General features: G+C 37.3%; 2 protein-coding genes across 2 annotated transcripts; both read right to left on the bottom strand.

The window, feature by feature from the left end:
* Positions 1-2,839: 2,839 nt before the first annotated feature.
* Positions 2,840-4,919, bottom strand: hoxd11a (homeobox D11a). The gene is made up of 2 exons (XM_024405508.2): positions 4,248-4,919; positions 2,840-3,582 (listed from the first exon to the last, which is right to left on the bottom strand). The coding sequence occupies exons 1-2, from the start codon at positions 4,864-4,866 to the stop codon at positions 3,350-3,352; spliced, it is 852 nt and encodes a 283-aa protein (XP_024261276.1). The 5' UTR covers positions 4,867-4,919; the 3' UTR covers positions 2,840-3,349.
* Positions 4,920-8,764: 3,845 nt separating this feature from the next.
* Positions 8,765-10,553, bottom strand: hoxd12a (homeobox D12a). Its single transcript, XM_024413691.1, has 2 exons — positions 9,950-10,553; positions 8,765-9,721 (listed from the first exon to the last, which is right to left on the bottom strand). The coding sequence occupies exons 1-2, from the start codon at positions 10,518-10,520 to the stop codon at positions 9,483-9,485; spliced, it is 810 nt and encodes a 269-aa protein (XP_024269459.1). The 5' UTR covers positions 10,521-10,553; the 3' UTR covers positions 8,765-9,482.
* Positions 10,554-13,164: the final 2,611 nt, after the last annotated feature.

Genomic DNA, 13,164 nt, shown 5'->3' with positions numbered 1-13,164 from the left:
ACATTGCATGCACGCGTAAGGAGAGTATTGTTTTTTAAACATGATTTCAACACTGAGAGCGCACATACAAGGACGTCTAACAACAGCCTAGCCCTACGTCTGAAGCTTAACCTTCAAGGTTGTAGGCCAAAAACAATGCTTCAGGTCAACCCTAATATGAAGATGCTTCAAATGCACGTTTGAGAAGTCTAACATATAAGCTCGATCGAAAGAAGAGTGCGAAAGATGACAATATAAGGAATTAATTACAAGTGCGATATATAGGTGTAGGCTACTCCAATATATGTCTAAATGAACAATAGCCTCAAATAGAATTTGCTCTCCAAAATATTTTTTAAGTTATAAATGTCCTATACGGATATACATGCCAAATGGTCAATTACGCAAAAAAATGCAGACATACAATATGCTTCTATTAAACATAGAAAATGAACAACTCACGTTTTAGGATAAGTTACGAATTCACCAGTGTGCCATGTGTTGTTTTTAACTTCAGGAATACAACATCAAAACCATCCAGGTGTTCTGACCGTGATTATAGGGCATTTAATAATTAAGCAAATCATTCCGTAAAATACAAACCCATGGTCTATTCAACATTTTAGGTTTACACATCCCATTTTAAATCATCCTTTTGCCCTATCAGGTAACATCGGTTGAAATGATTAGACATCATATTTACTAGATAAGGCTTAACGGCCGTCCAAATCAAAATACCTAGTTTACTGCATCGATAATGCACACGACAATTTCAGTCTAACCAGGGTTGATTGAGGAATCCAGAGAGGTCATGTGCCTTATTCCATCATGTAACAAGTATTTAATTACTTTAGGGTTTCCTTGGAATGGAAACTAAGTTTAACCCAGCATTATTTCAAGTCATGTCCAATATATGCCAGGGTCAAGTTGGACTCGGTGTCTTCTATAGGCCTATGATATACAAATCCACATAGTTAAGGCTACTGTTTAATCCACTTTAAAATGGTGGCGTTAGGAACAGTGATATTGACCATTTGATTGCAATGCATGGAATGCATGAACGAAATAAAGTCTGCTTGGGCTATTGTGTTTTTATTTTATTTTAATTAAGCTACGTTTACCAGAAGGAAGTCAAGTCAAAAAAGACAGCCAGATCACCGAACGTATGCTATATTCTATCACCAAACCACAAACAAGAACATTTACAAGCCTTTCAATAATATTCCAGACCACAGCTGTAATTCAAACTATGTGTGTTTTCATGCACAAACTCAGACCGAAACTTGCTACACGTCTGCCCTCGTGTGGTTAGAATAGGAACGAGCAGTCCTGCACATTTGTCTGCACAAATGTTTCTTCCACAACTAGGCCTATTTCTTGAACCAAAAACCCAATAAAAATGTTAAATCAAAAGACTGACTGATATGTGTGTGTTTGCGACTTATTTCCTACAGCTAGGAGTACAATTCGAATGATCAGATACACTAACATGTCCAACATGGCATGCCTATTAGACCACCTGGACCTACATTTTTCAGCGGAAAGAAAATCATTGCGCGATGCTAAAAGTGAAAAAATCACTGGTCACAGAAATATTTAGTCTTATTTAGGATGACACACTGGTCGACTGGTTCACGTTTAGTACACTGCAGTGCACTGCCTTACTTTGTTAAATTCTAACACACGAGGGACCTATCCGTGGATTCGAATTAAACCCTTGATTATGACACATATTTTTGGTTTCAGTGTTGTTACTTAAGCTAAACTATATTATACTCTTGTAAGACTGTAGAAGTCGTGCGTAATGCTACCACATCAGAAGATTGCGGATGATTTCATGAATATTGCATTAGGCTAAATGTAATGCAACATCTTAATTGGTTAGTATGTAGAAGACAGTTATCAACTTCAAACAAGAAACTGTATCCCTGTATCTGCTTACTTTTCACACAGGAAAACTCACTGCTTCGCAGCCATATTGGAATCCTACTGCAATGCAGATATCATTCAGGAGGCGTCGTTTTTCAAGACATCAGCCAAAAGGCGCCAATAGCCTAGTTATTAATAAATAAGTGATAGGTGACGACATTGAAGTAATACGGGAAATTCAAAGGCAGGGAAGAACATGTATTAATTCAATTAACAATAGGCTATTTGATACAAATAATTAAAACAATTATACTAAATACACCACTTTTTTAAAGCTGCCAAATCAAATCATAGGCCTTGTACGTATGGGTTTTCTTCGCTTTTATGGTCTTGCCAATTGAAGTTAAATATGAAAAATATATACTATAAATGCTTATATAAAGTAATAGATCGTTTTGATCGTGTACATTTTGCGTTCCTTTAAATTCAATAGCCTGACAAGTAAACAGTAGCCTACTGCATTCTTCTAGACTATTTTGGGGTAGGGCCGCATTTGGAGTGGCCAGAGGGTCCAATAGCCCCCAATTTAGACATTTACAGCTAGTTTTTAGTATACTGTCTAGACGGTTCAAGGTTTAGAAAACCGCCTAAGTGTAAGACAAAATAAAGGGAATAAAAGGTCTAGTCTAAACTTTGAAGTTGAAGCAAGTAAGAGGCGCTACTGCTTGGCTATAATAACAGGAAATTCACTGTATAGTCCTGTGGCCTACTGATATAACTACCTAGTGCCAGTGCAATTGGTAATTTACAAATATATCAGATTGCTTTGACAAGAGCATCCCTATAGTAGAGTCTGAAAAACCGTGTTGAATTGTATGAAATTATGCATAACTGTTTTTCTATGCCAAATGTGGATCCTGACCAAAGGTATACGAAATTAGTTCGTTGTGATTGCAATTACACGAGGTAACGCATAACTACATTTGCCATGTGTACTTTATTTTGATATCACATAACCACAATATACATCACATGCTTCTACTAAATGCATACATAATTCTACTATTATAAATTACTTATTGTAGTCTACTTGACTGATGAATCTACTCAAAGTACGCGTTGCTTACTGCAATATTTTAGAATCCAACAAACGCCACCATGTAAACTTAAATAAATAAAAAAGATATGCATAGCCTAGAGATTATAATTAATTAGTATAATGATATACAAATGGACATTATGACGAGGTCTCCTGGAGGATTTCTTCACTAGATTGAATCTTATTTTAAATAACAGGATTCATGTGTTCATTGAGGTAAGTATTTATGTGACAGATGCCAAGAGCCTTGCATAGATAGATCCAGCCTGTTTGCAATGTTCATTATGCTGTGAGGTGTTTCACCTTCTGTTGTTTTGATAGATTATGAGATGTCCCCCAAAAAACTCTTTATTCAATCTGTTGTGAAGCATTTAGCAACTATTGACTCCAAATGCGTAGGGTTCAGAATAAGGGATTCCCAGTGAAATACTGAAGCCGGTCCCGGTTGAGCTTTTTCTCTTTCATTCTTCTGTTCTGGAACCAAATCTTCACCTGTCGATCTGTCAGGTTTAACATCCTTGACAACTGGAGCCGCTTCTCCTTGTTTATGTACACATTGAAAAAGAATTCTCGTTCAAGTTCTCGGATCTGGTATTTGGAGTAGGGGCATCTCTTTTTTCTGGACTTTGAAGAACCTAAACAAAGACCAAACACTTTATTTACTACAAACATGTAGTACAATGTAGTTCAGATCAAAGTTGGCTCAATGCTAGTCAGTAAAGAACATAATTAACAAGTTAGACGAGTAAAAAGATAATCGTCCCGCATGCATCCACAAACACACAAGCAGATGTGCTCGTGCACGCGCGAGTGAGCGCGCGCACACACACACACACACGCACACGCACACACTTTGAGTCCATGTCTGTCCTACACGGTTATTCTCGAAGTTATAGGTAAACCATTATAATGCAGCCAAAGAAAACCTCTTCACATAGCCTAGGCCGGTAGCCTACGTAGGCTATCCTCTATCGCGAATATTGCAGCATTGCCTACCTCTCTGTTTATATCATTATTTTATTACTTTGTAAATGCATTGTCATAAACAAACATGCTTGCATTGTAATTTACACCATGCAAGCGAATCAGAGAACTTTAATTAAATCAGAAAACACAACACATCCGAAATATTGCAGTACAGCTCACCTAAACTGCTTTCCCATCGTAAATATTTTAACAACAGAAAAGTAAATCTTATTGGGGTATATAAAACCTTTGCATGCTTATAAAGGGGCACATAAAATCGGACCGACAAAAAAGTAGTGGACTCACTATAACCCCATTTAATGCTTGTACCTACTTGGGCCGTTGTTCTTGTCCCCAGCGCAGTTTGATATCGAATAATCATCTTCGTCTATGTCCTCAGTTGGGTCTCGTATAGACTCCTCAGATGTAGGCCTATCTGAAGTCTGTTTATTACACGCAGCATCTCCGGGGAGACTGGAGTGTGTCTTTTGTTTTGAGTCGTCAGGGTTGGGCTTCTCAGAGTTAACAGTCTCTAAGAACTGATCGAACCCTTGTGGAAGAACCCCATTTCGGCCGACATTTGTGAAGAAATTGCATGGCGAGCTCGTACCGCCGTGATGGCCGTACAAGGAATCATTTTTGAATATCATTTCCGCCCTGTTCGACGACTGGATTAAGTCTCGGTGCATTATCTCGTCCGTTGAGTAGTAAGAAGCGTAATTGCCCCTGTAATGCCATTTGTTTGAGTGATCCAGTCCATAGTCTCTGAAAGACACTTCCCGAACAGGTTGGACTTGAGCTATGTTGGAAGAATAAGGAAAATTTATTTGACACGAAGTAGTCTGGGGTAAAAACGAGGAGACTGAAGAAAAATCAGGCGCCGAAACGTAATATGTACAACTCGGTAAATACATATTTGACGCACAGTTGCCACGCTCATCGTACTCCGCCATCTCTCCCCTTCACCCTTTTGCTATAGCGAAATAGAATTGGCAGCTTGAGTGTGTTAAACTTTGTCTATCTATTGCACCATAGGCGCGTGGAAAGGACCCGCGAGGGAGAAAAAATCGGAAACGTAGGCTGACGTGCAATTCATCTTTATCGATTCTCGAGGTAATTGTGTCATGTGATCCGGTTAAGGAATTACCATATATCAATATCAGTCATTAAGAACTGTCTAGAGCAACTCATGTGAGCGCACACGAGAGTTCATTGGTTGCCTGGATTCAGAAGCAACTCCTATGTAGATCTGCGCTCGCCCTCCGAAATAGACATTACTAAACAATCCCTGAGATATTTCATCAATGGGTTATTGCAATAGAATTCGAGTTATAGAATGGCAAACCCACAACTTTGTATGTATTCCATGCAAGCCCTATATGTGCGCACTATTATGAAAGTAGGACATTTATGCATCATGGTAGTTGAATACATATTAAGAAATACTTGTAGTTGACCTCCCCTTGGAGTCCAAGTTAAAGGGCACAGAATGTTCCCTCGTGCACAGTCTACTTCGCATCGAATACTATACACACAATTTTAACATTAGCCTACAATTACGCACAAGTTACGCGCGATAAAACAAAAGTACATTTGTAACGCTCGTGCCTCAACAATACAAACAAATGCACAAAATGCACCAAAACAAACTTCACAAACCTAATCTCAAATTATATTTCATAATCCACATAGGATACCAAAAACACAGAAAAGGTGAAAGGTAGAAAAGAAAAACATGAAGAGAACGAAAACAAGAAAGAGAGACATATAAAGACAACTTAATTATAGAGAAAGATTAGGACTACGTGGGGGAAATATACTTTTCTGATTTCAATATCAACTATATTTTGACTCGCTTCCATTATATTTCCAGGCCCTATATTGTCTCCGAGCATTCATATTTTTGTATTTTCTGATTTCAGAAACATATCCAGGCCTGAAAAAGGGATACATGGAATTATTTTACCTGGTTGTTCACCCCAAATCCAGAATCGTTCATTTTCCTCGTACATATGTAATTAGTGGTTGTCCGGATAAGATCTTCCAAAACGTAAATTAAAAATAGAAGCGTCATCAGCATGATTGGCTGCAGGAAGGCTTTGCACTGCCAAGTACAAAACATCTCTGCTGGCTTTGACCGTCTGCGGTCTGAGACGATGTGCACCAAGCAATCACCAATAACGTCGGCACTCAAATCATTTTATTGCACAGACAAAAGGAAGTGTTCTAGTTTAAGTGTATCTTGTAGCTGTTGGAGGAAAAACACTATGGTGGGTGGCGATTACTTTGTGCTTTAGACATTTTGAAACCGTAGCCTGAGAAATGTCTAGCCTACTTTCAACAGTATTTTAGAAGATAGTCTACAGGAGTTTCATTTTCAAGTTACACAATTTTTCACTTTACGCATAGAAATACATATGCCTATTAAATAATATAAATAACATGAAAGGGAAGTAAACAGTATAGCATTCAAATCCCTAACTAATTAGATCTCTAATTATTTGCACGGATAAAAATCTACACAAAAAAATCTACGTTTCTTTCGACAGGCCCAGGTTTATTTTGTAGTTGAACAGGAACACAATACTGAATTATTTTTTGGGGGCACTACAAGTAACAAGTTATATATTTAGATCCTCAAACACACACGAAAAGCATAGTAGGCTATAGCATATATCAATAACCCCGAGAACAATAATAACACATGATGTTTGAGCGTTGCTGTTTGGACTGAAAAACCTGGCCCAAATGCAAATGTTTTTGCAATGACACGTTTTCCATTCAGTCTCCCCGAAATGCGTTTAGCTTGTGTTATTTTTCTATATATTGTACTACAGTGAATTATCATTATTTCTATTAATCTTCCAGTGAAAAATAAACCGTGAAACACACGAATTAATACAATGTTAAAAAGTAATTACGCACAAATTACCCAGAAAGAATTTCCAAAAACTGGGAGCTACACAAAGAGCAGAGAGTACTGTACATGCTACCCATGTACTAACTATATCAAAACAACATGATCTAGTCCTATACTACCAACAGTAGCATAATGCAAAAGAGATTGCATTGGCAATGAATACAGGTTGGTTGACAACGCAACAATGAGTAACCTGCAAAACGGTCCTTGTAGACAAAATGGGCGATTTGGGCCTTGTTTTCACGCCCGTCTCATGCGGATGTGTCATCAAATAGATAGATTCCTTCTTGCAAATACCACGTCTTTAAAGCACACAAAAACAAAAATCATTTGATTGTTGTTGTTTTCATGCCAAAATGAGTTTGAGTGCGTATTTTGCAACGCAAGATTACACACTAACTTGACCTTAACTTTGTTTTGGCGCCCTCCTATCTTGAGAGCATGAGCAGACGTCATCTGGCATAAAAATACCTTGCTGGACCAAAAAGCCACCCCATTCCCCTTTGATCGCATTAAACAATGGGATTGTAAACTAGCAAATATGATTTCAGAGTCATAAGGTAAATAACGGAACATTAACAACAAATGTTTAGCTATGGGCCATTCTGAAGCATTTCAAGCTCTTGTGTGCTTTGGGAATAATGCTAGATTGTTTATAACAGTTAGGCCCATAGCCTCCTGCGTCCCTGATAGCCAACTAGAGATGACAATATATCCAGTGATGTAAAGCACTCAAGTAAAAATACTTTAAAGTACTACTTAAGTAGTTTTGGGAGGTATCTTTACTTTACTATTTATATTTTTAACAACTTTTACTCCGCTACATTCCTAAAAAACTGATGTAGGTTTTACTCCATACATTTTCCCCGACACTCAAAAGCAGTCCTTACATTTCGAATGCTTTGAAGGATCTGATATGGCAGACTCTTTAAAAACAAATGCTTAATTTGTAGATGATGTCTGAGTTTTGAAGTGTGCCCCTGGCTACAAGTAAATTAGAAAAACAAGAAAATCGTCCCATCTGGTTTCCTTAATATAAGGAATTTGAAATTATTTATACTTTTACTTTTGATAGTTAAGTATATTTGAGCAATTTCATTTACTTTTTATACTTAAGTAGGCTATATTTAAAACCAAATAGTCTACTTTTAGAATTTTACTCAAGTAGTATTTTACTGGGGGACTTTCACTTGGGTCATTTTCTATTGAGGTATCTTTACTTTTACTCAAGTGGTATTTTTTCCACCACTGAATATATCCTACAAGTTACTCCCTCGAAAACCCCAAAACCATTTATACATTTAACAATCAATTAATTCGTGTAAGGTAGGCTATTAAATTGAATATTTACAAGCAAACAAAGCGGTAAAGGTCATAGGCCAAGGAGTGAGAGCGATCATATTCAGTAAGTAGTCAATTCCTGTAGGTCTATTTCGGGAATAGCCTAGCCTATATGTGTCGATGTGCCGCTTGAATAAATAGATAATACAAACATATAATCGTAGCAGTAGGTACTGCGGTATACTAAGTGGAATCCACATCGGCCTAACTATGCAATGATACCCTACGTGTACGTGCTGGACAGATATGATGAAATTGCACCACAAGTGTTATAGAGGCATTTTGAGCAATGTATGTAGCCTCAAATGTCAACACAAATGTGCACATGTATCTGCATATACATGTACACCAAGTCGTCATGGAATTGTATGCATTGATGTAAAATATGTAGCTTTTCGATATAACGTCGATACCAATATCACACATGATATGTGCCAGTAAACTGTTCTAATTATTCATAAACTGGACCCCCAATGCAGTTATAGGCCTACAGAGAATACTAGAGCCACCCAAGCGCCTTGAATGCAGCAGAAAAATGGAGGCTGCGTTATGCACCATTACGCAAACTCGAACACACCAAAAAATAAGACAAAAACACATTTATTGTATTGAATTAGATAGACATGCAAACACATTAAAAAATAATAATAATAATCCAAAACACATTTCATGGTTCATTTTTCCACCGACAAAAAACACGAACTTGAGCTTGGACGAGCAATTGTGAAGGCCTCGTAGAAGGACTGATCACAGATATGAGCAATATACATTTCTAACCGTATAATCATGGTGTATTTCGTCAATACAATAAGCTTCCATAACTTATACATGTATTAAGATTAAATTATAAATAACATTCATAGCCCAGAAACAAATAAAAAAAATGAACGCTTGCATAGCCTGCCTATATTAAAAACAATCATCCATTGACATTGCCATACCTTATTATACGCTCAGATATAGTGTGTGAGTCGTTGAATAAAATCATTAGGCCAAGAGGTATCCTATTGACCTAAATCGCATGCTTTACAAACACTCAAACACAAGTTCAATACGTGACTTTCAGAAAATAAATAATGCTTTCTTCATCACCAACTACCTAATAATACAAGGCCAATAGTAACAACAATTCACAAGCTCAGTTGTTTGTATAACCATCCAAAATATACAATAAATCGTTCTTAAAATTAAAATAAATGATAGGCCTATAACTATATTGCCAAGATCAGTGGCTCAGGACAGAGGATTGAAGTGGCTGCGCTTGTCTGAACCGAAGCCACACGAGGTCATTATCAAGACCCAAGGCTCTCAGTACATGGAAAATGCATGGTCACGCATCATCAGCCTCTTCTTTTTCATTCTGCGGTTCTGAAACCATATTTTGACTTGTTGATCACTCAAGTCCAGTCTTTCAGAGAGTTCCTTCCTTTTTTGCCTGTTTATGAACTCGTTCATCATATATTCGTTCTCAAGTTCAGCAAGCTGTGGCTTTGTGTATGGTTTTCTCTTCTTTCTGGGTTTCACTTGTGAAGAGCACCAGGGTGCATCTGGAGAAAGAAAAAAAACAGTCCTTAGCAACTTGTGGATACACTTGTGGATCTCCCACACTTGGTAAAAAAAAAAACTAAATTATATTTTCGAGAATCCAGAAGCATGTAGGCATGTTCTGCAATTATCATTGTGTAAACATCAAATATAACAACACGAGAACTATGATTTGGAGGTGAAATAAATAGTCTCAACATACAGTTTAGAAACCGTTAGAAGTATCTTACCATGAGAAAATGACGCCCTGGCACCTGCATTACTTGAAGATGGTTGAATTGTGGGAATTGAATGGGCCGACTGCTTGAAGCCGGCGGCACTTGCCTGGTTGGTGGGATTCAGTTCGTGTTGTGCCCCGGAATTATGTGACCGTCTATCCAAGTTCGAAAATTCATATTTTGAGCTACCGAAATTGATAACTCCATGTTCACCAGAAAAGGCCTGCGCATGTCTAGCAGGTTCTTCTGGCTTGTGGTTTACATCCTGAAAGTAGTATTTATTGGACTCGTCAAGTGGTCCCTTGTTGTGGTTGTTGGGATTAGTATTTACAGGGACTGAATTTGATAGAAACGGCGGAGAGTAGCCACTGAAGGCGCGGCTCTGAGGCGGAGATGTGCACGAACTTGGGGAAGTCCACGGGAGCGAGCACACCTCTCGCCTGTTGTAGGAAATCTGATGCAGCCCAGAGAGATGAGCTCCATTGCCCCGCAGGTTGGAAAAATATAACGACTCCGGGGTAGGAAAATTCAACAAAGAACCAACATAGCCAGAATTCAGAAGATTGCGCTCACACATTTCCATGGAGCTCTCTCAAACGCTTCTTACAACCCTTTTTAGAGACTCCTAATGAATAAAGGGAAGGTAATTGTTGATTTGCTCATACAGTGTCACGTGATATGCAAAACATGTTGTTCAGTCCCACCCTTGGCCTTAATACTGCAAGGCAAGATATTCCATAAGGTAATGTTATGCAAGAGTAAAATAAAAAATACATAGCCTATATGAGAAATACAAATGGGAGTGTTATTCTCGTAGAGAAATTATATACAGTATCGTCATATGGAAAGGTGTTGGTTAGATGGCTCTATCAAAATCAAAGAGATCGTTTTCAATGCCAATATATTATTATAAGGTAATGTTGCTAGGTTGCTGAACTATGATGATACTGATTATTGTTATAATTGAAAAACAATTGGCTATATGTTCAATGCAAGACAATGTAATTTACGCAAAACATGCTCAAGTTGAGAGATGATATAGCTAGCTAGGCTGGTCTATGTGAAGTGACTAAGATTTAGCTACAATTATAAGGCAGCAGTGTAAACAAAAACTTTCGATAAAATAACCAAGATTAACATAGACATATGGATAGTTTTCTGTGAAGGCTATTCCTAAAACGATCTATAGGGCTCACAAGTCATTGACGATTGACAGACAGGTACGGCTGCTACAAGTCCAATAACCACCACTATATTATAGGCTATGCGGTATTATTTTTTCATACAATCTCAAAGCCATAATACTAATTCTACTAACGAACGATTCTTCCCCTGTTCACAACTCATGGATATAGGTCTACACATACCCCTCTACAGTTTAGTAACAGTTTAGTGTATTGAAAAGTAACACACAAAAATAGGCCTGCAATGGTTCAAACAAAACTGTAGCCTCGCATAGGCCTACCTTTAAATGAATTGCTTCTGAGAAGACCATAGTATAATAAGGAACGAATAACTATATTGGAAATAATAATAGATAGCCTACTATAGTCTTATTTAGCCTACCCTTTGTGCCATCTGAAAAATACAAATTATTTTTGGACCTATACGCTATGATTCATTTTTTATAAATGAAAAAGTATATGAACGGATTTTTTGTTCACACTTTCAGGCTATTATCTCTTGACATATAGGCTACAGTAAAGACATTTCCCCTTTTTGTACTTTTAATGTACAACCCTGGTTATAAATATGTAAGCAACTGGATTAGACTAGACTACATAAATATATATTGTTATCAATTTCATAAGATAAATTACTAGCTTCCCGATTCCTATAATATCGATATTAGCATAGCATACTCTAAACTGTTGTTTTCATACTGGCCCTTGACACATATCTAGATCAGTCATCTTACCTAGGCTAACTAATACTTATCCTTTAGTTTTCCCAGCAAAGCTAGACAGTCAGGATCTTCGGACTCGAGAAATGACATTTGTAAACGCTCCGTCTCCGGAAAGAAAGGCGACAGCGTGGCCTCCCATCTTTTACGAGTCTAGTAAATTTAAGAATACCGTAAAACGACATTCTTTTTAGCCACTCATAGAAACTAAGGACCAAAATATATTGTACGCATATTGCAAAAACCAACGTTTTACTGAAAGCGTTTAATATTGGTATAGTTCAAGGTCAATGTCCAGAGAGCTCAGATTAAGCAAAAACAAGTCCAAGTGCATGTTTGGTGTAGTTTCTTGGCAGAGGCGATTGTTCGCGGATTACAACAAAGAATCGTCTCTGATGTCCTTTCTTGAAAGATAATGCATGCAACTTTTCATGTGGGTGGATCACTCCGTAAGATAATAGCCAACAGCACTAAAAACTAAAACTAAAAACTTAAGTTCAGACGTATGTTTTATATGAACTCTAGTCGTTTTCTGTGCCTCAGTGGGTGGGTGAATGTTACGCTCACACCAAATGGTAGGTTGTTATATTTTCATTAAAAATGTCCCCAAACCGACTATGATTTTTCAGCATATAGAATATAACGATTTTCAATCAACTTGTTAATTTTATTCGCAATAAAATTGTTATTCAATTCAGTTATTTGTTTTAAAGAAAATCCCTCTTGTGGAGAAATTGCGTGCTGAAACCAGTAGATGGCGAAACAAGTCCATGAATAGTTGCAATTGTATCATTCATTCCTTTGAGTGAGAGCATAGTATTTACAATAGGTCAGAATGAAAATGTATATAAAATTGTCATAAACAATGATCATGAAAATGTTTTGATTGATTGATAAATTAGATTGATATAGACCTTAAGCCTACCTATTGATAAACACCCGCAGTTCTAGTGGAATTATGGAATTGGTTCCCTCAAGATGGCCTACATACGGATATGACTTTCTCTTAGACCCTATATAGTAGCCTATGTGTAATTAGTAAGACCTGATTGTAAACATTCAACTAATTCTGCGTGGTGGAAATGTCTCTTTTGAGTTGAATGTTTGCTTTATATCCGTTACACAACAAATAACATATTACTATATATTTGAAATGATATGATCAAAGGGGCCTAATCGCACAACTTTAAGTAGGCTTACGTGCAAGTATATAGGCCTATAGGACTGCATAACCTCACAGCCACATTGCTAAAATTGGAATGTTGTTAGACCATATACATGACAAGCACACTTAGTGTTTAAGAACGGACTTGATACGTCTTAG

Source organism: Oncorhynchus tshawytscha, linkage group LG03 (assembly GCF_018296145.1).
Source record: "Oncorhynchus tshawytscha isolate Ot180627B linkage group LG03, Otsh_v2.0, whole genome shotgun sequence".
In the NCBI taxonomy this organism is placed as follows: Eukaryota; Metazoa; Chordata; class Actinopteri; order Salmoniformes; family Salmonidae; genus Oncorhynchus; species Oncorhynchus tshawytscha.
Note: the sequence above shows the minus strand (reverse complement) of the source record. Positions and strands in the feature narration are given on the sequence as shown.